The 22,813-nt window shown below is 35.7% G+C and overlaps 1 protein-coding gene across 3 annotated transcripts; it reads left to right on the top strand.

Annotated features, from left to right (window-relative positions):
- Positions 1–275: 275 nt before the first annotated feature.
- On the top strand, positions 276–22,590 carry LOC127787846 (trihelix transcription factor GT-3b-like). 3 transcript variants are annotated; one of them, XR_008020259.1, is made up of 3 exons: positions 276–796; positions 960–1,586; positions 22,482–22,590. XR_008020259.1 is itself a non-coding variant. In XM_052315883.1 (2 exons), the coding sequence occupies exons 1-2, from the start codon at positions 533–535 to the stop codon at positions 1,515–1,517; spliced, it is 822 nt and encodes a 273-aa protein (XP_052171843.1). In that variant the 5' UTR covers positions 278–532; the 3' UTR covers positions 1,518–1,805. The 3 variants fall into 3 exon arrangements, 1 of the variants encoding a protein (XP_052171843.1); XR_008020258.1 differs by lacking the exon at positions 22,482–22,590 and adding an exon at positions 13,635–13,964; XM_052315883.1 differs by lacking the exon at positions 22,482–22,590 and having other exon boundaries at positions 278–796; positions 960–1,805.
- The last annotated feature ends 223 nt before the right edge of the window (positions 22,591–22,813 follow it).

Genomic DNA, 22,813 nt, shown 5'->3' with positions numbered 1-22,813 from the left:
AAGAATGATGTTATCTTATTATAAATAATTTTTATTTATTTAAATAAGAGGGAAATCTTGGGAAGCAAGCAGCCCTAACGCGTAAGCCTGACGACACGGCAACGCAATGTGAACAAATATGGACGTTAATTAAAGAAAACAGAAAAATATTTAGCTATATATATATATATATAGGGAGAGAGAAAGGAAGGAATTTAGAGAGAGAGAGAGAGAGAGAGAGAGAGCGTGCGATTCCGCGTAGAGAGATGAGACTGGACGGAGACTGTTGAGTTGAAGAAAGGAAGCTGTGTTTGATTTTCGTTTTCTCAGATCTGAACAAAACCACAACGCTCACTTTGACGTCTGAAGATTGAATATAAATTCATTAATTCTTCCTCCTTGACGAATCCCCTTTTCACACCAAATCTTTCTTCAATCTCTCTCCTCTCTCTCTCTCTCTCTCTCTCTATCGTTTTCTTTCCATTTCTTTGGTGGGTAATAAAGTGATTGATCGATTAATTCTCTATATATCTCCATCTCTCCTCGCTCTTCAATGGAGTCTCATCATCATCATCTTCATCTACATCACAACATCGCTGTGAACGTTGATCCAGCGGGCGACAGGTTCCCTCAATGGAGTATTCAGGAGACAAGGGATTTCCTGGTGATCAGAGCCGAGCTCGACCAGAGTTTCATGGAAACCAAACGCAACAAGCTTCTCTGGGATGTGATCTCCACCAAGATGCGAGAAAAGGGATACAATCGCAGCGCCGAGCAGTGCAAGTGCAAGTGGAAAAACCTCGTTACTCGGTACAAGGTACCTCTCTCCGTCTCCGATTCTTATCTGTTGTTGGGTCCAAATCCGGAAGAAGAGTTGTATTAGGTAGCCATAGATAACGTTAAAACTTACTGCATAAATAAATAAACATCGATTCTAGACTACTTGAAAAACCCTTAATTTTGTATGTTGTCTTATTTAGGGATGTGAAACCATGGAGTCGGAAGCTGTGCGCCAGCAGTTTCCGTTTTACAATGAGCTGCAGGCGATTTTCACCGGCCGGATGCAGAAGATGCTGTGGATAGAGACGGAGGGCGGCGGCGGCACCAAGAAGAAGGGGGTGGTGCAGCTGTCGTCGGAGGAGGAAGAGGAAAACGAGGAGAGCGATGGAGAGAAGGGTGGCGGTAGCAGGAAGAGGAGGAAGACGGCTAAGGGTGGTGGCACCCACCCTGGGCCTAGCAGTTCCGGGAGTGGAAGCATCAATAGCTTAAAGGAGGTGTTGGAGGAGTTCATGAAGCACCACATGCAGATGGAGATGGAGTGGATAAAGCAACATGAGGCAAGGGAGGAGGAGAGGAAGATGAAGGAGATGGAGTGGAGGCAGCAAATGGAGGCTCTGGAGAAAGAGAGACAGATGATGGAGAGGAGGTGGAGGGAGAGGGAAGAACAAAGATGGGTTAGGGAAGAAGCCAGAGCTGAGAGGAGGGATGCTCTTATTACAGCTCTTTTGAACAAGCTTACAAGAGAAGATCAGATGTAGAACTAATGGAACCTTAATTTATTCAATTTCTTTGGTTTTTTGTGGAAGAGGGAAGCTATGAGGAAGAAGGTTAGTCTTGAAGCTCTTTATAGCTAGTACATGCTTTTGTTTTATGCCTATTAAACAGAGTTATAACGATCCTCTTGTTTTGCCCATTGAGGCCATTTTTGATAGTTTAGAAGCCATTTTCAAGCATCCATATTGTTGATTAACTTCTTATGACAGATGCTCCATACATATTCATGGAGTTTTAATCAATAATCTAGCTAAAAGGTTAATTCATTAGTTTGATTCATGTAAATGCCCTAATTAAAACATATTTTCTTTATGAATTAGGTGCCATAATATGCATGGCTCAATCAATAAATAGCAAATCATGAAAAGGTTTCATTGTTTGGCATTTTAGATGTGCATATCCCTACTTATATATGTGATCCTTGTTTGAGATTAATATTTGCTTAGTTATGAAGCCAATTTGTGAGGGATAATGAAGGCTAGCAAGTTCCATATCATATTGTTGAGTAATGATGGATCCATTAGCAAAGTGTATTTAGGAACGGGAGTGCAATTGATTTCTTAATGGTTAATGGAGGCCGGTCCCTAAGGTGGTGACCAAGAAATAATAATGCCCCTCAATCTCTTATAATGGGGGAATCACCAATTTCTAAAATTAATTTGCTTGTCAATGGTGGAATTAATGATGCACCATGATCTTGTATAGTTTTGCATGACTCAAACACGAAAAAAAAAAAGTGAAAAAAGCAATTTTTGGGCATACGTAAAACATGACTAGAATTGATTTAAGATGTCAATTTATTTTCATTGCATATTGCTCCTTTTATTTGTCTGAACAAATTTTGAAGTAGATTATTTGTTCTTGCATTGGGAAAACATATTTTGAGAATAGAAAATGTGATATTTATAGAACTTTCATTATTTTTGTAAGTTTAGATCATTATGTTGTAGTAGATGTTTTGTCATAATCAATTTCTTCAACAATTCACCAACTCAATTCCACATTAATAGTCTATTGAAAATGTTTTTTTGTGCATGTTACTTATAATTTTACTGGCTAATGAATAAATAGACACACGCATAAGTGATCAGTCACGTCATTTTGTACAATTTTTCTTTTTATAAATTGTCCTTTTGACATATATATATATATGTATATAAAGGAGGAATTCTGTTTAATTGATGCATCAACTATTATATATAGACATCTCTTCTTTTTACTTGGCTAGACGTGTATACGTCTGATGAGATGAATCAGTAGTAGTGTCCTTACGACCTTTAGGGGCTGTTAAATCAATGAGTGCCCACGATTGTAATCCCACATTCCCATCTGAAAAAGAGATAAACTTTAGAATATTCCGACATATATATATATATATATATACACACACATACATAGAACCAGAAATAGAATCTCTTAAATTGGTAGGCCAATCAATTCTTCAGCTGACGTTAAGATTACTAATTTCCAGGCCAGCTGCTTTTTCTTTTTGCAATGTTGTCATTTACCCTCCTTTCACAGTGGGTCCTTTATCCTTAATCTGGTTATGTTAGCCTTTAAATCTTCAACTTCTCCAGTTAGTTAATACTACAGTTTTTACTTTTTACTTAGAATAGTACAGTTACACAGTGCTCATGCATGCAAAGGTTGTCTTAATTAATTTGCATGGTGGAGAAAATAATAATTAAAAAACTAAAAACAAAAGAAAATTAAGGAAGAAAGGTTAATCTGTCACACATACACAGACACACATAAATATGTAAGGAAAATGCTACTTGTGCATAATAGATAATCGAAAGGCACCAAAATAACAAAAATGCCCTCACTTGCAATTGCTTCCCCTTCTCTTCCCATGGCTGTGTCTCCTCTCTCCTCTCTCTCCCATTTCCATCCTCTCCTCAACTTGCCGTTGCAACCACCCATTCCCGTCACTTGCAATCGCCTATCCCTTCCCTTCCCATTCCCTCACCTGCAATCGTCAACTATCATTGCATGCATCTTCTCATCGCCTCGCCTCATTGCCTCACACTAATTGTTGCCACCCTTGTTGCTACATCCTCTCGTCTCCTCACTTTGCGTTGACTGTCGCACCGTTGTCACCCCTGTCGCCAGGTTGTCAGTTCTCTTTTCCACCAAGTCTACAGTCATACTCCCCTTCCCCCTGATTAAACTGTTGATCCCTTAGGGTATAACCACTCAAGAGGGGGTGAATTGAGTGCTCTTAAAAATTTATTTATTTAATTCCAAACAACAATTACGATTATTGAGTTCAGAATATCAAGCCCACTGTAATAATAAATAGAATAAAAATGAACAATGGAGAATATGACGATATATAGTGGTTCGGTGTCGATACACACGCTTACTCCACTCTCCCAAGGTCTTAATCACCCCTGGGGTACCACTAACTCAAATACCAAGGTTTCCACATTAGTTCATCTTGAAAACTAAAACCACATACACACCTAGATTCAAAATGGTTCTTGGTAACCACTACCATCCACGAGAATGTTTAAGAGTTACAAAGATTTCAACTTGTCCACACTTGGACTGAATATAAACAATGAAAGTGCAATAACACACAAAGCAGTAAAACAGAATAGATATACCCTTGACCTGATGACCGAAAGATGACAAGTAAACGATTGATGCTTTGACGGCTTGTTGAAAAAGATCAGTGTGCTCGAAAGCCGTTTGATATTTGGATTTTGCGGGAATGCGTTCAGAAGACTTTTGTATCCTGAGTGCTCAAAGTTGCATTAGGGTTCTTCTGGTCGAGGAGTGGAGGCTTATATATGAGAAAATGACGACCTGTAGAAGAATATACCAAAAGAGTGTCCACAGAACCCATCGAGTCAACTTGGCTAAACATTGAGTTGACTCGGTTTGAACTCGAGTCGACTCGGCTACACATCCAGTCGACTCGGTTGGCGTTTGAGTCGACTCAGCTGACCAAGCAACAAAACATCAGAATGCACCTTCTCGGCCGAGTTGACTTGGGAGTCAACTCAATCACCATAAAAGGGTTATTTTATGCTTTAAGACAGAAAAAATATTTTAAACTTTTTCAAAAAATCTTTGAACAATATTCTAAGACAGTAATAACATTTAAAAACACTTTGGCAACTTAAAATATTTTATACGATAATTTAGGGGCATCTTTTATATGACGGATGTAAGTTTTTGTTAATCATCAAAATTTAACAATTATATGAAAATACGAAGTTGGCTCAACAATATCCCCATTTTTTATGATGAAAAAAAACTTATAAACAAATGATTTAATGGTTTGTCTCCCCCTTAATGATGTAAATTAAACTTCCATTCAATCAAAACATTTGGAGATAATTTCAATGGAGATAATTTCAAAGTATAAAATATTTTGACTATAAAAAAAATTCTGGAGCACATAAGGATTACTTACAAAACTATATATCATGAGTAGCATGGATGCACTACTTCTTCTCCCCTTTTTTTTCTCATAATCAAAAAAGATTAGTAGAAGTAAACAAAAAAAAAATGAACATCGAATAGAATTAAACCTGGAATTCAGATGGGACATCCTGCATGAGTATCAAGAATATGGAAACAAATGCCGCAGGAAGTATAAGTGTCAACCCAAAAAAAATTATTAGCAAAAGTTAGCCAAAAAAAAAAAAAAAAACAAGTATGTAGAATCTAAAAAAAATCTATGCATCTCTAGATGGTGAGCAAAGCCAAGATGGCAGCGTATCATCAAGCTGCTCAGGTGGATGAGGGATGCGGCGGTCTAGAACTCTGAAGATGTCACTAAGCAAGTCACAGGTCGAATCCAGCAAGCGAATCTCCATTGTTGCCATGAAATCTTGATTGTCCTGAATCTCATCATGAAGAGCGGCATTATCGGTCGCAAGCTGCTCCAACTTGTCTGAAAGAGATGAGGAAAAGGCTGAAGGAGGGGCACTAGAAGAACTAACGACACCAGCAGATGGCGCAGAAGAAAGGTCAGGGTGGACGGGAGTGGAAGGCACATGGGGAGGAAGAGGAGGCTGATATACCCAACCATTTTTGACCCATTTGTAGCGCATTTTCTTTACAGTGGCATCATTGATGGTGTGAAAATGAGAGGAATGTTCGAATTCCTCGTCATCAAGCTCAATGGAAAGTTGGGTAAATATGAAGATAAGGAGACGACCATGGGGAAGAGAACAGCTTCGATTGTTGGCTGCATGGGACGTGTGGGCAATGATGAAAGAAATAATGTCAATGTGGCGGCTGTGCATAAGTTCCCAAAGAAGTCGAGCCTCGTTGGGGGTGAAAGTACTATGGGTTCCTTGTTTAGGTAGAAGTGTGTGGGTAAGGACATTGTGAGCAAGACGAAGGTCTAGATTTTTAAGGAGAGTGATGGACTACATGGGTTGAAGCAAGAGGTTGCGATTGTCGGTGAGATAAAAAATAACGATTTCCCACGGAACATCAAGATAAGTCACTTCGGAGGTATCCGAGAGAATTGGGATTCCTAGAAGGTTGGAAAATACATCTTGAGTGACTTGAATGTGGACTTCTTTGACATATGACTGAAAAAGATCATCGAGATTGCTGTGAAACGAACAAACTAGAAAAGGATAAACGTAGCAGTTTTGGGTGAGGAGGACTTCCCATGGATGATCATAAAAAACCATTTGCAAAAATTAGGGTTCCGAGATTCAAAGAACAGACAATAAATATCTTGGCCGTGGACAATAGGACGCGCATGAAAAGATTTGTAAAAATGGACCTCTAGGTGATGGTTGGGAAAGTAGGTGGAAGCGAAAGGTCCTTAAGGTGAAGGAGGTGGCGACGATGAGCGAGGTCGAGAAGAGGAAGAGACATGGGAGCGTTTACGAGAAGATGGCATAGTGAGATTAGTTGATGGGGTGGATGAGTCGACTTGATGAGGAGACGAGTCGACTTGGTTGAATGTTGGGATGAGAAGATGATGTTGAATCTAACGGCAGGCAACCAAACACACAACACACATCCGAAGCAAACACATAGTCAGAAAAGCGATCATTAGAATGTATAGATATAATCATTCATATACAACTCAACCAACATTTATGCACATATCCAAAAATATATATCCAACGAAAAAGACAAAGAAGGATTAAACTAGAGACTTATCGAGGTTGAGCAAAAGCACGAAGAGACGGAAAGAGGGATGTTGGCGATGAGAGGAGGCTCGGACGACGACTAGGAAGAGGCGTCTGATGATGAGGGAGGAAGAGAGGTGCGAGAGAGGGTTTTGAGAGAAGAAGAAGAGGGTTTGAAGAAGAGTGGGGGAAGACCAAGGGTCACGGGGGAGAAAAGGCTAAAATTGCCCGATCGAGTCGACTCAATTTAAGTCGAGTCAACTTGCGGCGAGTCGATATGGACTTCCTCGATTTGACTCGATTACAAGGGAGACCAACTGACTCTAAATGCAATCAAATTCAACCAAGATGATTTAAGATGCCTAATTCTCTTCGAATATAATTGAAACGATCTTCGGGACGAGGTTTGGTAAAAATATCTGCCAATTGATGTTCGGTTGGAACAAATTCGAGTGCTATCTCTTGATTTTGGACATAGTCTCTAAGAAAATGATGTCTTACTTCAATATGTTTGGTTCGAGAGTGCAGTACTGGATTTCTAGAAATACTAATGGCACTCATATTATCGCACTTGATCAAGGTTTGATTAAATGTGACTCCAAAATCTGTGAGCTCTTGTCTAATCCAAAGGATTTGTGCACAGCAGCTACCAGTAGAAATATATTCGGCCTCGGCAGTATATAGAGCCACCAAGTTTTGTTTCTTTGAAAACCAAGATATTAGCTTATTTCCTAACAATTGATAAGTGCCAGATGTGCTTTTCCGGTCTACTTTAAAATCAGCAAAGTCCGCATCATAGTACCACTCAAAACCATCTTCACATGGATACCATAGACCTACATCCTGGGTTTCGATTAAATATCTGAGAATCCTTTTAACTACTAGAATATGAGATTCCTTAGGGTCCGACCGAAATCGAGCGCATAAACATACATAAACATAATGTCAGGTCTACTCCCCGTTAAGTAAAGCAATGATCCTATCATACTTCTATATAGTTTTTGGTCGATGCTTTTCCCTTGATCATCTTTGTCTAGCTTTGAGGACGGACTCATTGGGCAACCTATTGCTTTGGCATTTTGCATTCCGAATTTCTTTAGCATTTCTCTTAAATATTTGGTTTGATGGAAAAATATTTCTTCTTTTGACTGTTTGACTTGAAGGCCTAAAAAATATGTTAATTCTCCCATAAGGCTCATCTCAAACTCGCTAGTCATAAGAGTTGCAAATTCTTTGCATAACTTGTCACTTGTTCCAACAAACACAATATCGTCTACATAGACTTGAATAATCAAAATGTTTGATTCATCATTTTTTATTAATATAGTTGTATCAACTCTCCCCCTATCAAAACCTTTTTCAATGAGGAATTTACTTAATCTTTCATACCAAGCTCTAGGAGCCTGTTTGAGACCGTATAAGGCTTTCCTAAGCTTATACACATGATCTTCTAGATGTAGGTCCTCAAAACCTGGGGGTTGGCTTACATATACTTCTTCATTGATATAACCATTTAAAAATGCACTCTTCACATCCATTTGATATAACATGAAATTCTTATGAGACGCAAAAGCTAATAACATCCTTATTGCTTCCAATCTAGCTATCGGGACATAAGATTCTTCAAAGTCGATGCCTTCTTCTTGGCAATAACCCTTGGCTACCAATCTAGCCTTATTTTGAACTATGTTTCTGCTCTCATCCAACTTATTTTTAAACACCCATTTTGTTCCTATGATTGATTTTCCTTTAAGTCTAGGAACTAACTCCCAAACTTCATTTCTCTTGAATTGATTTAGTTCTTCTTGCATAGCTTTTATCCAATATTCATCTTCTAATGCTTGGTCTATGCAAGTTGGCTCAACTTTTGATATAAAGGCAACATTATGGCAAAATTGTTGTAAAGATGCCCTAGTCATTATTCCTTGATTTGGGTCTCCTAAATTTGATCAATAGGATGATTTGATGCATGTTTGAAAGACTTAGGAAGTTTATCAAGATCTTTCCTTTCTAGAGGCTATTCTTGAGATTGAGATTGAGAAATTTGAAATTTGAAATTCATCTCTTGATTCCTCTTGATTTTCTAGATTCTCCAATTCTTTAGATTTGACACTTGACATTTCTTCTTCGATATCATTTCTTTCTTTTGATTCAGGGAGCTCATTGAATTTTTCATGGATTGATTCTTCCAAACTATTTGTTCTAGTGTTATATACTCTATAGGCTTTACTTGTATTTGAATATCCAAGAAATATGCCTTAATCACTTTTAGCTTGAAACTTTCCAAGATTGTCTTTAGTATTTAGGATGAAACATTTACACCCAAACGCTCTAAAGTATGATACATTAGGCCTTTTATTGAAATATAATTCAAATGGAGTTTTCTTTATGCCTTGTCTAAGATTAAACCTATTTAGAATGTAGTAAGCAGTGTTAACGACTTCTTCCCAAAAGTATGTTGACAAGCTATTTTCTAACAATATAGTTCTAGCCATCTCTTGGAGAGTTCTATTTCTTCTTTCTACGACTCCATTTTGTTGAGGGGTTCTAGGAGTTGAAAATTGATGATGAATCTCGTTTTCTTCACAAAATTCCATAAAGAGTCTATTTTCGAATTCCCCACCATGATCACTTCTAATAGTGACGATTTCACTTTCTTGCTCTCTTTGAATCCTCTTAGTTAGCTTAACAAAGTTCTAGAATGCCTCATCCTTCGAGGCCAAGAACATAACCCAAGTAAACCTGGAGAAGTCATCCACTACCAAAAATGCATAAAATTTTCCACCCATACTTCTAGTTTGGGTAGGTCCAAATAAGTCCATATGCAATAATTGTAAAGGCCTTCTAGTTGATATTTCACTTTTTGATTTAAATGAGGCTCTAATTTGTTTTCCTTGGCAACAAAAATCACATGAAACTTCTTCATTAAAATTTATTTTGGGAAGGCCTATAACTAAATCCTTATTAGCTATCTTTCTAATCAAATTAAGATTAACATGAACTAACCTTCTATGCCATAAGAGGACTTCTTCATCTTTTACCATTAGGCATTTTACATTAATTTTGTTGATGTCCTCTATATAAACATTTCCTTGTCTACTAGCATAAATAACAATAGCATTATTACTATCAATGGTAGACAATATTTTTGACGAAATATAACTTCATACCCATCGTCACAAAATTAACTAATATTAAGCAAATTGTGCTTTAAACCATCTACTAAAAGAACATTCTTCATAGTGGTGAGATGAGGTTTACCAACCATACCAATTCCAACCACTTTACCTTTAGCATTGTCACCAAACGTGACAAATCCACCATCCTTGTGAGTGAGATCCAAGAATAGGTCTCTCTCACCGATCATGTGTCGTGAGCACCCACCATCCATATACCACTTGTTGCCCATTGTGGCCCTCACGCACATCTGCACATATAAAATCACCTCTTAGATTTGGGCACCCATCTAGAGACGGGTCCCTTGTAACCTACTTCATAATGACCAACATATTTAGAAATTTTGAAAGTGCTTGCATATGACACATTTTTTGTTTTGTATCCTTCGCTTTCTAACTCTCTCATAGTTTGAACTACTCTTTTAGGTATCCACATCCTAACTTCTTTGGTCTTCCTAGGTTGTGGCTATCATCTAGGCTATCTCCATTCTCTTCTTGGTGCCTTAGTTCTAGGTCTAGGTTTGGTATTTCTTTTAGAAAGCAAGGTAGCTAGAGATTTTTCAATGGCATTCTTTTCAACCACTAACTTATTGTTTTGATCTTTTAGATCCTTAATTTCCTCTTTAAAATTGATTGATTCATCAACATTTTTTGATTCATTATCTCTTTTTACTTTCATTGTCTTCTCTTCTAAAATCCTCATTTCATTTTTCAAGCTTTCATTTTCTTCCTTGAAACTTTCCTTAGAATTTCTTAATTCCTTCTTAATAACTTGACATTCCTTGAACAGGCTTTCATAAGCATCTTGTAGTTCTTCTAATTCATTTATATCCTCATCTTGATCTTCCATGCCTATAAGACATACATGAGCTTTTTCATCTTCGAATTGGGACGACTCACTAGAGGCATCCGCATCCCATGTCGATAGGGCACGTTTCTTAAATTTGTTAAACCTTTTCTTTTCTACCTTCTTATCTGATTTCTTTTCTTTCTTATCTTTTCTTTCTTCGGGACAATCAAATTGCATATGTCCAACTTTCTTATAGTTATAAGATGTAGGAGGAACCTTTTTACGCACTTTATCTTTCTTCCTCATTAGCTTAGCAAATGTTCTAGTTAGGAGAGCAAATTCTTCATCATCTTCTTCTTCACTAGATTCTGATTCTTTGTTTGCTTTTAACACTAAAGTTTTCTTTCCTTTAGGTATCTCTTGGTTTGTTTTATTCAATATCAATTCATGAGTTAGAATAGTACCTACTAATTCTTCCATTTTTAGCTTGTGAAATTGCAGTCACCAAAGGCTACCATTCTGAAGTTAAAGATCTAAGGATTTTTTTGACTTGATCTTCCTTGGACACTGTTTTTCCTAACATCTTGAGATTATTTATTATCTTTTGAAACCTACCAGTCATCTCACTTATGTTTTCATTTTGAAGAAATTTAAATTCTTCATATTGAGTCATCAATAGATTGATCTTAGTATCTTTGACTTGATCATTTCCTTCATACACTACTTCTAGTTTTTTTCATATCTTATTAGATGTAGAGCACACAGACAACTTTTCATATTCACTAGGAAGTATTGAGAAAAAGATTATATATTTGGCTTTATGATCCATTTGATGTTTCTAATATCTTCTTCATTCCATTCCTTTTCTTCAGGACCCAATTGTAACAAAACCATCTCTAACAACCTTCCACAATTGATAATCTATAGAAAACATATATGATTCCATTCTCATCTTCCAACATGCATAATTTGAACCATCAAAAAATGGTGGTCTAACAGGTGAAGGACCTTCAGGGCTAGATTGACTAGCAAATGACGCCATTTCGATCTCTTCTAAGTTGATATATATATTATGTGTTCAACTACCTAAGAAGCCTGCTCTGATACCAATTGTTGGTCCCTTAGGGTATGGTCACTCAAGAGGGGGGGTGAATTGACTGCTCTTAAAAATTTATTTATTTAATTCCAAACAACAATTACGATTGCTGAGTTCAGAATATCAAGCCCACTACAATAATAAATAGAATAAAAATGAACAATGGAGAAAACGACAATATATAGTGGTTCGATGTCGATACACACCTACTTCACTCTCCCAAGGTCTTAACCACCCTTGAGGTTCCACTAACTCAAAAACCAAGGTTTCCACACTAGTTCACCTTGGAAACTAAAACCACATACACACCTAGATTCAAAATGGTTTTAGGTAACCACTACCATCCACGAGAATGTTTAAGAGTTACAAAGATTTCAACTTGTCCACATTTGGACTGAATATAAACAATGAAAGCACAATAACACAAAGCAGTAAAACATAATAGATATACCCTCGATCTGATGACCGAAAGATGACAAGTAAACGATTGCTGCTTTAACGGCTTGTTGAAAAAGATCAGTGCCCTCAGAAGTCGTTCGGTATTTGGATTTGTGGGAACGTGTTGAGAAGACTTTTGTATGTTGTGAGTGCTCAAAGTTGCATTAAGGTTCTTCTGGTCGAGGAGTGGAGGCTTATATATGAGAAAACGACGACCTATAGAAGAATATACCAAAAGAGTGTCCATAGAACCCGTCGAGTCGACTTGGCTAAACATCGAGTTGACTCGGTTTGAACTCAAGTTGACTCGGCTACACATCAAGTCGACTTGGTTGTCACTCGAGTCGACTCAGCTGACCGAGTAACAAAATACACAAAATGCACCTTCTCGACCAAGTCAACTTAGGAGTTGACTCAATCACCATAAAAGGGTTATTTTATGCTTTAAGACATAGAAAAAATATTTTAAACTTTTTCAAAAAATCTTTGAACAATATTCTAAGACAATAATAACATTTAAAAACACTTTGGTAACTTAAAATATTTTATACGATAATTTAGGGGCATCATTTTATATGAAGGATGTAAGTTTTTGTTAATCATCAAAATTTAACAATTATATGAAAATACGAAGTTGGGTCAACATGAACTTCATCCATGAATTTTGATGGAGAATTAATCCCTTAATAAAGTCTGATTAGGCTTTATCCATGGCCGCGAAAATTGTTCGATCCAATATGCGACCACGAAGTGCTTGAAAATGTCAGCAACAATGGCAGGTGGGTGCGACTAGCTGCGGTGGCAGGTTTTTATGGCTGGCAGGTTGGGGCGGTGGTGTAGCGGGGGCAACGACGGTGGCGAGTTTCTCAAGGCTGGAGGGTTTCATGGAAGTTTCAATTTGAGGATTTGGGAGAGAGGTATTTTCGTTATTTTACCATGTGAGTGTAAGGTTGTGTGTAAATATCTATGTACAAGTAGCATGGTACAATATATAATGTGTGAGAATGGATGGCTTTCCCCAACTAATATCTTTTCTAAGAAACTTATAGAAAGGGAAAAACAAATCAATTTGACCCTTCAATTTTTTGCTTTTGGTAAATTTTACTCCTGAACTTGTTTTTTGCTCACATTTATTTTTGAACTTTTCAAATAGATTAATTCAGGGGTGAATTTAAGCAAAAAGAAAAAAACTAAAACTAAAGTTGGGAAAAATGAACTAAAAACTAGCATGTTAGGACCAAAGTGAACCATTTTAAAAAGTTTAAATGTGAATTTGAGCCAAATAAAATTTCAAACTAAACATGCCAAAATTAGAAAGATTAGGGGGCAATCTATTCTTTTTATTGCCCTTATGGAAATATTGTAACATTCTTGAACTTCATGTTCTTTACTAATTTTTCCTTATGTGATTTTTTTAATCTTTATGCTTGTTTCATATGTATAATTCTATATCTAATTTTTTTTTTCTTTTTTATTTTTTGCTTGGCTAGTATTATAGATATGGAAGCTAAACCAACAAAACAATAAGAAGAAACTCAAAGAATATCAAATCTGTATTTGTTGTCACTCAAGCACAACAATGAATTTATGGGAAGGGGAATGTCATCATCAAGTCACCTAAGATCTTCTTCATCCCAACACCAAATGTTATCTTAAGCCCTTCGTCCTGAGATTGCAAGGGAGAAAATAGTCACAGGATGTAGAGAGGTCTCCATACAAACAATCCGATGTTTACTTATTTAGAGGGCTTTTGTTAAAATGAGTAAGATAAGAGGTATCAAGATAAGTTTGGAATGTTTTTCGAACCAAGATAAGGAATGGTCAAAATAAGGTTGGAAAACATTCTAAAATTTTTATCAGACTGTTTGTTAAATTTTTTTAAAATCTATTAGTAATTTTACTTTTTCTTTCTATATATTTGTTAATGCATATGATAAGCACCAAAATAAGAGTTTTTTTTATTAAAATATCCCTATTACCAAATTCATTTAAAATTATTTATTAACATCAACAACAAATTTATGATTAAAATATTATTTTATGATTAATATCAATTTTCAAAAAAAAAATAAAAATAATGTTTTATTTTCTAAATCCATGTTCAAAAATAGATTTAAAAAGAGTTGAAAAGTAGAAATAATTATTGTTGGAATTACAATAATTCCACCTAGATAATTAAAAATGGTCAAAACATATTTTTATAATAGATAATAAAATATAAAATTGAATAAAATAATTTAAAAATTGGTGAAAGGAATTGTATTAGTTAATAAAATATATATAGAGAGGGAGGAATTTAAATTTTAAAAATTGATGAAAGGAATAATGTCATTTAAATTTTAAAAATTGTTAAAACATATTACAATTAAAATGTATTAAATAATATTAATTATAAGACTTAAATGAATAAGTTCTTTTAATAAATTTAAAATTTTAAAATGTATTAAATGGCATTAACTATCCTACAATGGGCATATAGGTAATTGAGTCTTATCTGCAAAATGTCAAATAAATTTATTTGAGAGGGGATGTCAGATAAAATTATCTTGAAAGAGAGAGATAAGAGGTCTCATGAAGGCTTTTTCGAAAATAGTCAAATAAGTTTAACAAACACGTTGGAAAGACCAAGTATCCGAAAATACTTTCCATATCTAACATTCTCCTCCTCTTATCTTGGTTAACAAACACCACTTTATAGAAGAGAATAAGGCAATTTTAAATCTCCTTAGTTTGGAATTTTTTATAGATGATGTTGATTCCAATATTCTAATATCTTATTAGAATTAACTTTTTTAATAGATAATATTTATCCTTTTTGCACCAAGGTTTTATTAAAATTCCTAAAGGATAATGTCTATCCTTTTTATGGGACCCTTGAGAGGTTTTGTAGATGTCGGATTATCCAACTTGCACACTGTGTGGGACCCCTCCCCCTCAACAATTAAGTGAAAATTTATACCTTTTTAGCCCAAAATATTATTTTAGACTTTTAGGTTTTTAATGGACTTTGCCTATGACACAAATATATCAAAATTGATCTCAAAATACATTAAGTAAGAATCAAAGATTCAAAAGAAATATGTGTAAGGGAATGTCTTGAATTCTAATTATGATAATTCAATCCATATTATGATAGAGATAGGATTTGGGTACCAAATCCAAAACTTAGTGAGTTCTAAATTTAGAGCCTATCTTACTATGTTTATTTATAGAAACACATATCTGATTATCAAATTACGATTGAGTTGTAACTTAGAGAATGGTGAATTTGGATGTAATGGGGTTATGAGATTGATATTCATATAGTGAAATTTAGCTCATATTTTGCTCATGGGCACAGGCACATTATTGGATTGCTTTAAATCTTCGTGTCGAAGATTTTGATCCTTGAGCATTGTAGATTTCTTTTTTTGTGGTGAAATTTTCCCAGTAATATGTAGTAAAACCGTCACTCAACCTTTGGTCTTCCTTGTCTAAGGTTTTTATTTACTTACCCCCTTCATTTTTTGCGTTTCTTTCCAAGTCTTTTTAGGGTAGAATGTGTTACTCACCACTATGGCTCTCCCCCAATCCTCGAGGGATTTTCTTGTAAGGATCCTCCTTTATTCCCTCCAACTAGAGTTTTCTTTATCTAAGTTTGCCCATCATTCCCTTTTATCTCACTTCTCTTTTTATCTCCCTCACATCCTTCCTTGATCTATCCTCTATAACCCCTCAATTTATGATCACAAATGTCCTGTGCTCCTTTCCACTCATCCCACCCATAACTTCCCTTGTTCATTTCTAATTGTCTCCATGTTTTGCACCAAAAGTATAATCTCTCTCCTTAACCATTAATTCCCCTCTCCTTTTCTACCTATGTCCTTATCTCTTACAATTCCCCTCTTTTCTTTGACCTTAGTCATCAGAAAATGCATTTAGAGTTTAGAGTTAATTTTCTAAATTTTATACATGTGTTCTTTTCTTTGGTTAGGTTTGTTAGGATTTCTTTAGACTCCAACATAGTAGAAATCTTTTACCTTCTTTTAAGTAAAAAATTTGAAGACTTTGCTCATGTTAACACTAGTGGTGATCAATGTAATGGTGAGCTTCATGTTTATTATTTCTTCAAACAGCCGCCATGGGATCAAGTACTCTCTAAGAAAATAATTGTCATTAGATAAACAATCCCTATATGAGTTTATCAATAAAACAACCATGGGCATTCTACTAGTGCTTTGTTATTGGGATCTTTCAATAAATACTCAACTCTCTATTGGCCTAGCTCCCAATCTAGTCAACTACTCCTAATGTATATCCATCAGATCTTGAGCTTCGGTGGGAGAATTGGATGCCCTTGCTAGGCATTTTTCTCTAGTTGGAAGCATCCCTTTCTTCCATCCCCACCTTTTTCCTTTAGCCCAAAGATCCTACACCACCTATGTAACATTGGCCTCTCATAAAGGATGCAATGACCTCCTCCTATAGTTATATACATTGCCATTATGGTCCTTTAAATCTAATTTGAATGGCTCTCTCTCATGAACTTTAACCAATGTTGTTTGGATTTACTCATCCAAGATCATTTGGATTAGTGAATGGAATAGTTGGATTGTTCTTATTTGGACAACTTTTCCCACCTCTTGGATGCTTGGTCACATATATTTTTGTAGTTAGAGTATTTTTTTTATAATTCTTATTGTTTTGATAATTAGATGTTTTAGTTAGTTTGGCTTAACTTTTTGTTTCTTGTGTCTTTATTATTTAGCATTTTTTTTACTTGTTATTGTTGGGTGTTTTTATGTAACTAGATCCCATGGTTTGTAGCCCCATGGGACCTTGTTTAATAATGTTGTTGGCTAGGTTTCTTTTTCTTAATATCTTACCTAGGAGAAAAATGAAATATGATGAAGAATGAATTGACTATATTATGTATATTTAGATACATGAATATGGATGAATATATACACAACCTAAATTCATGTTGGTCTACACGTATCAATTACAACGATCATGCTATAGTCAAGCTACAATCACACCAATCATGTTGACATCCCCCTCAAACTCAAGGTCGTATAGTGAAAACAACTTGGTTTTGTAGACTAAAGCTTGAAATCAATCAAACATATGTGCCTTAGTGAAAAGATCGATAAATTGATCATTGGAATTGTTATAAAATAATAAGTGAAACCATTCCTAAATTAATGTGTTGATGAATGTGAGAGTCAATTACAATACGTTTCATGTGCTTATGAAAGACATTATTATGATAAATTTGAATAACACTATTTTTTTCATAGTTGGAGGTTGTGGTAGAAGGACCATAAACATCAATGTTGTTAAGAAGCCAACAAAGTCATAAGAGTTTAGAGGTGTTAGCAAGAGCATGATATTGGACTTTAGTGTTGGAAATCTCTCTTAATGACTCAAAATTAGGTTGAACATTTTGTTAATATTTCTTGGCACAACCAATCAGTTCAATATCAATTACGGCATAGCAATCTTTTGTAGCATTCATCCAATCTATGAAAACATTAATGTTAAGAAATTTGTATTTTGATTTATGGAGAAAATAATTTTAGAAAATATATTTTCAGTAAATATGGTTTATTGATGATTTCTAAAACATTTCTATATAAATCTTTTTAAATTAAAAAACTTCATGCTCACACATACTTATATCCTAATAAAAAGCTCTCAAGAAAATGTTTTTGAAAAACTTATAAATATAAAAGTTTTTGTTCAACTAAGTATATATATTTAGTTATATAAATATATTTCAATTGAGTATCACAAAAACCTATTCAAGTATGTGTTATATAAAATCTTATTTCTTAAAGCTACAATCGAGTCCGGTATCTCTATAATCGAGTATCTTTATATATATATATTGAAATCTGAGCATATTTCTAGTTGAGTAATCTTTTGTGTGTTTTTCAAATCAATCGATTATATGTTAAGAAAAATCTCTTTTCAATCGATAATTAAAGTTTTCTACTCTAGTATTTTATACAAGTTCTCCATTTTTCAAAAATCAATCGTGCAATGACTGTTTTCAATCGAGTATCTTTTTGTTATCAAAATTCCAAGCATATCCTTAGTCAAGTATATCTTTCTCTCAGTCGGCTAAAAGTATTTTTATCAATAGAGTATCTATATATGTTAGTCGAGTAAAGGTTGGATGAAATTTGGCTAAGTCCATGTGCTTAAGATTAATCAAGTATTAGTTATCTATAATCGAGTATATGTTTGTGTTAATCAAGTGCTTAATGCAAAGTCTCTTTGACTTGTGAGTTAGTCGAGTAATGACTTGGTCCTACTCAAGTGAGACTTCTATATAATCGATTAAATGAAATATCCAATTGAGTATGCTCGTATATTACTCGAGTATCTCTAGGATTTAATTAAGTAACTGGCATCTAATTTCAAATTTTATAGTCATTACTCATAAAGAAAAAAGATTACAGTTTGACCGTTAGAGCTTTAATTTTTTATTCTATGAAGTCTAATTGTGTTCTCTTATAAAAGATTCATAAAAATGTATATGCTCGGTGTGCTTAGTGCTTATCTTTATAATTTGCATATGTTTTTAACAAATTTGACTATTATTAGTCAAATCAAAGAAGTTGTGAGTGTGTGCAGGTTTCAATGCCAAATCCAAAGTCTTAAGCTTTTATAAAAGGTTAATAGCAACAAGAGATGAGTCTGCCACTTAAAGAATAACCAAAGGCTGATGCCATGGCTGCGACTTAAAGAAATTATGGTTGTTGTTCGAGTAACAAAAACCCAACCGAACCATCACATACCTTATTCTTCTTAGGCATATAACAAATGCTTGAAATGAGTGTTCATCATTTTTATTCCTCTTCACTTCAAAGTGATTATCTTATGAGATTACATGTATATCTTTCTAAAGCAGATATTAGGATCAGACAGTTGAGTGCTTAATTCATTATTCTTGTAACTCTCTTTTGCTTAAGAGAATTCTTGGTACCTGTTGTACCACGAAAAATAGGACTCACCAAAAGGACATTTCAACGCACAAAAAGGGTTTTTGGGCAAAAGGTGCTTCCAGGCAAGGTATGGTTCCAAGCGAGGGCTTCTAGGCATTCAACATGTTTCAGGGCAAAGGGTGCTTTCGGGCAAGGAGTGGTTTCAGGCATTGAGTGTGTTTCTATGCATCAAGGAGCTTCTGAGCATAAAGTGTATTTCAGGACAAAATATGTGTTTCCAGGCAAGGCATCTAGGCATGACAGATTGTTTTTCGCCTGGGGTGTTTCTAGGCATAAGCTTCCAGGCAACACGTCTCTTGAATGCCTAGATGAGTGACATGTGTCTTTTGACGATCCTCAAGAATCGTGCCCTATAAATACCTAGCTAGAGGACCAAGAAAGGGACTTTTCTTTCCATATTTGGTAACGTCTAAACATTGAATTGATTTCTATTGTGTGAACAATCTTTTCCAGGAACTAACTTGATCATCGGAGGGTTTTCACGGGAGAACACCCCTGTGGACCTTCTAACCTGTTTCGTGGTTTTTGGAAGCAGTACTTCAATGGATTTTTTCCAGGGCATGAAGATGGTTTCAGGGCATTGAGTTGCTTTTAGGGCATTAAAGTACTTTCAGGGCATGGAGATCGTTTCAAGGCATCGAGTTGCTTTCGGGGCTTTGAGGCACTTTCAGAGCATTAGCATACCTTCAAGGCATACTTGCCCAAGGCATTAAAGTACTTTCAGGGCATGAGGATGGCTTCAAAGCATTGAGATGTTTCAAGGCTTTGAGATGGTTTCAGGGCACTGAGTTGCTTTCAAGGCATTGAGGCATTTTCAGGGCATTATGCACCTTTAGGGCATACCTTCAAGGCGTTGGCATTACTTCATGGGAATCTCCTCTATTTCTAATACGATGACTATTTCAGGACACTAATACTACTTCTAGACAATAACCTATCACCCCAGATCCGTCCCATTTCACAAAATTTCTATTGTTGTATTTTGGGTAACAACTATAATATCCCAAATTTTCTAAAAGGCTCAAGAGTAATTCTAACGAGTGCCATAGGTTTAAATAATCAAAGGATTAAGGACTTAAGTATAATTTCTTACAGTTATAAGAACCAAATCTATAAGCACCTTAGGCGAATCCCACATCAGTCATGCAAATGGGGGAACTGGGCATATAAGTGCAGAGGGTGTTCTACATAGTGACGCGTGTTTTGGGATTAAATCTCATAGCGACAAAATCAGGGATTGGTTGTGACCTGAACCGAACAATAAGTTGCTACGGGGACCCCCACCATTACAGAATGGTATCAGAGCCGACCCCCGAGCCTCTAAGCGCGATGGTGGGGCAAACCTCAGCGAGGACGCTGAGTCCCTAGAGGGGGGTGCGTGTAAGCACCTTAGGTGAATCCCACATTGGCCATGCAAAGGGGGGAACTGGGCATATAAGTGCAGAGGGTGTTCTACATAGTGACTCGCATTTTTGGATTAAATCTCAGAGTGACAAAACCAGGGATTGGTTGTGACTTGAACCGAACAATACATTGCTACAGGGACCCCGACCGTTACAGAATCGACTATAGGGAATGCCCTGGAGTGTAATTGCCTAAGAAAACAGATATGGTCTCGACGAGCATCTTGAGATAGGATTTATGGTATTAAAAGAAATCAGAATTGAGATGGTTTTCGGTATAGCTAAAATACAGCTTTGATTCAAGCTGAAAAATCGAATGATTGTAGGGCACTTCCGGAAAATCAACGGAACCCTAGGAGAGCTCCAATTTTTCATAAGGATCAACCCTAAAGTGGTTTTAGGATGAAACAAAGGTTCGATGAGGGCACATGGACCAAACTGTCTTTATCAAGTAAGATTAGAATTATTAATTTTAGATTTTCGGTATCGTAATGCAAATTAATTTGATGTTTGAGGGTGTAATCGGGTGTTCATGTGGTGAAATATCAAAGCTTGAGGACTTGAAATAAGGGTCAAAATGGCATTTGGAATAAGCTTGGGGTATTAGCTTTGGATTTCAAAATTCATTCCATTCCACCTTTGGATTTCAAAACTCAATCTAATATGGCTTTGGATTTCAAGCAACATTCAATTCTAGTTTCAAGTCTTTGGACTCCAAAGCTTATAAAGGGACAAGTGGTGTCATGTGATTGGTTCGAGAAATCTATAAATAAGGACTATGGGTTGTTCACAAATCATTCCAAGGGAGTTTAAGGCTTGAGGGATTCTAAGTTGAAGAGCTCGTTCATGAGAGAGGGGAGAAAATTATGTAAGAAGAAGGGAAGAAATTGGAGGAGAAGCGAAGGAGAATGACCTTCGCCGGAGTTTCGGATCTTCGTCGGAATGCATCTCAAACAGTTAGATAAAAGGCAAGGTAAGCCCAATTTGTTTTTAATATTCCTATAAAGGGGGAAGAGAGGGACTTGTATGTTCAAATAGGGGTCGAATCGGAGTTAAAATAACGGAGATATAGCTGACATACAAAAGTGACATAATGATGTCCCGACTGCGCGTGAAGGCACATGGGCCACCTTCAAATGGAGCGTGAGGGCGCTTGTGAGGCCCATTTTCATAAAATTTTTCTAGTTATGACCCATATTTAACTCCCTTCAACCCTATGTAAAATTTTTTGAGGTTAGGTTTACTGAAACTCGTGTTTTCTACAGAAATTTAGGTCGTTTGCTGTGAAACCGTAACTTCCAAAGATAAACCTTCAAGGTGAGTAATATTTCCTAGAAAATTTTAGAAATCCAGGAATGTTATTTTATGAATTATTATAGTGAAATATTTGAGAAATATTTAGTTTATATTTATTGAGGAAAATAGGTGGAAATAGAGGAAATTAGGAAAAATATAATATTGATATTCTTGAATAAATACGATGGCCATGGTATGTTGAGGTTTTGAATTGAGTACATTAGAAGCTTGGCACGTGAATCAAGATGTGATGAGATGCGTTCGAGGTAAGTGGTTCGACCCCAAAATCTGATTTAATGTAAATGATTTTATCATGTTGTCATGTCTTGATGTAAACATGTTATGTAGATTACATTTACATGCTAAGATGAAATGTGCATACATTCACGATGAAATTTACGGTCATATGATGCATGGGTTTGGGATTAGGGACTGGCGTTGTTGTTTTGCCAATGGTGCACCCATACACCTCGGTCTGATAGGGAGACTATAAAAATGGTGGGTAATAGTAAGGTGCGGTCGACCCAAACATAAGAGTAATGATGCTATGTGCATTGCATTCATACGCGTGCATTAAATGTTTTGTTCCCTTAGATGATTCATCATCTAACTTGGGCTTTGCCTCTGAAATATTCAAACGTTCCAGATGGAGATTGTAATAGAAACGAAGATGAATGAAGCATGAAATGGCACTTAGCAAAGTGCATGATGAATTGAATGTATGTTATCTAACCCATGTATTTAAGTTCTGCTACTTCAAATTCTGAACGTTTTGAGAAATGATGATGTATAACCTTATTTATGATTAATGAGGATGTAAGAATTGATTTATGATTAATGTTAAGATGTTAGGTTCGATTCTAGCTTCGTATTTGATGTTTATGATGATTCTCTTTCGAGATAGATGTATAGAGATTTTGGGATGGATATGAGAAATGATATGGTATAACAATAGTTTTTGAAGAAAAAATTTATTAT

The sequence above is a fragment of the Diospyros lotus genome, chromosome 13 (genome assembly GCF_014633365.1).
Source record: "Diospyros lotus cultivar Yz01 chromosome 13, ASM1463336v1, whole genome shotgun sequence".
Classification (NCBI taxonomy): Eukaryota; Viridiplantae; Streptophyta; class Magnoliopsida; order Ericales; family Ebenaceae; genus Diospyros; species Diospyros lotus.
This window is presented reverse-complemented; position numbering and strand designations above follow the sequence as displayed.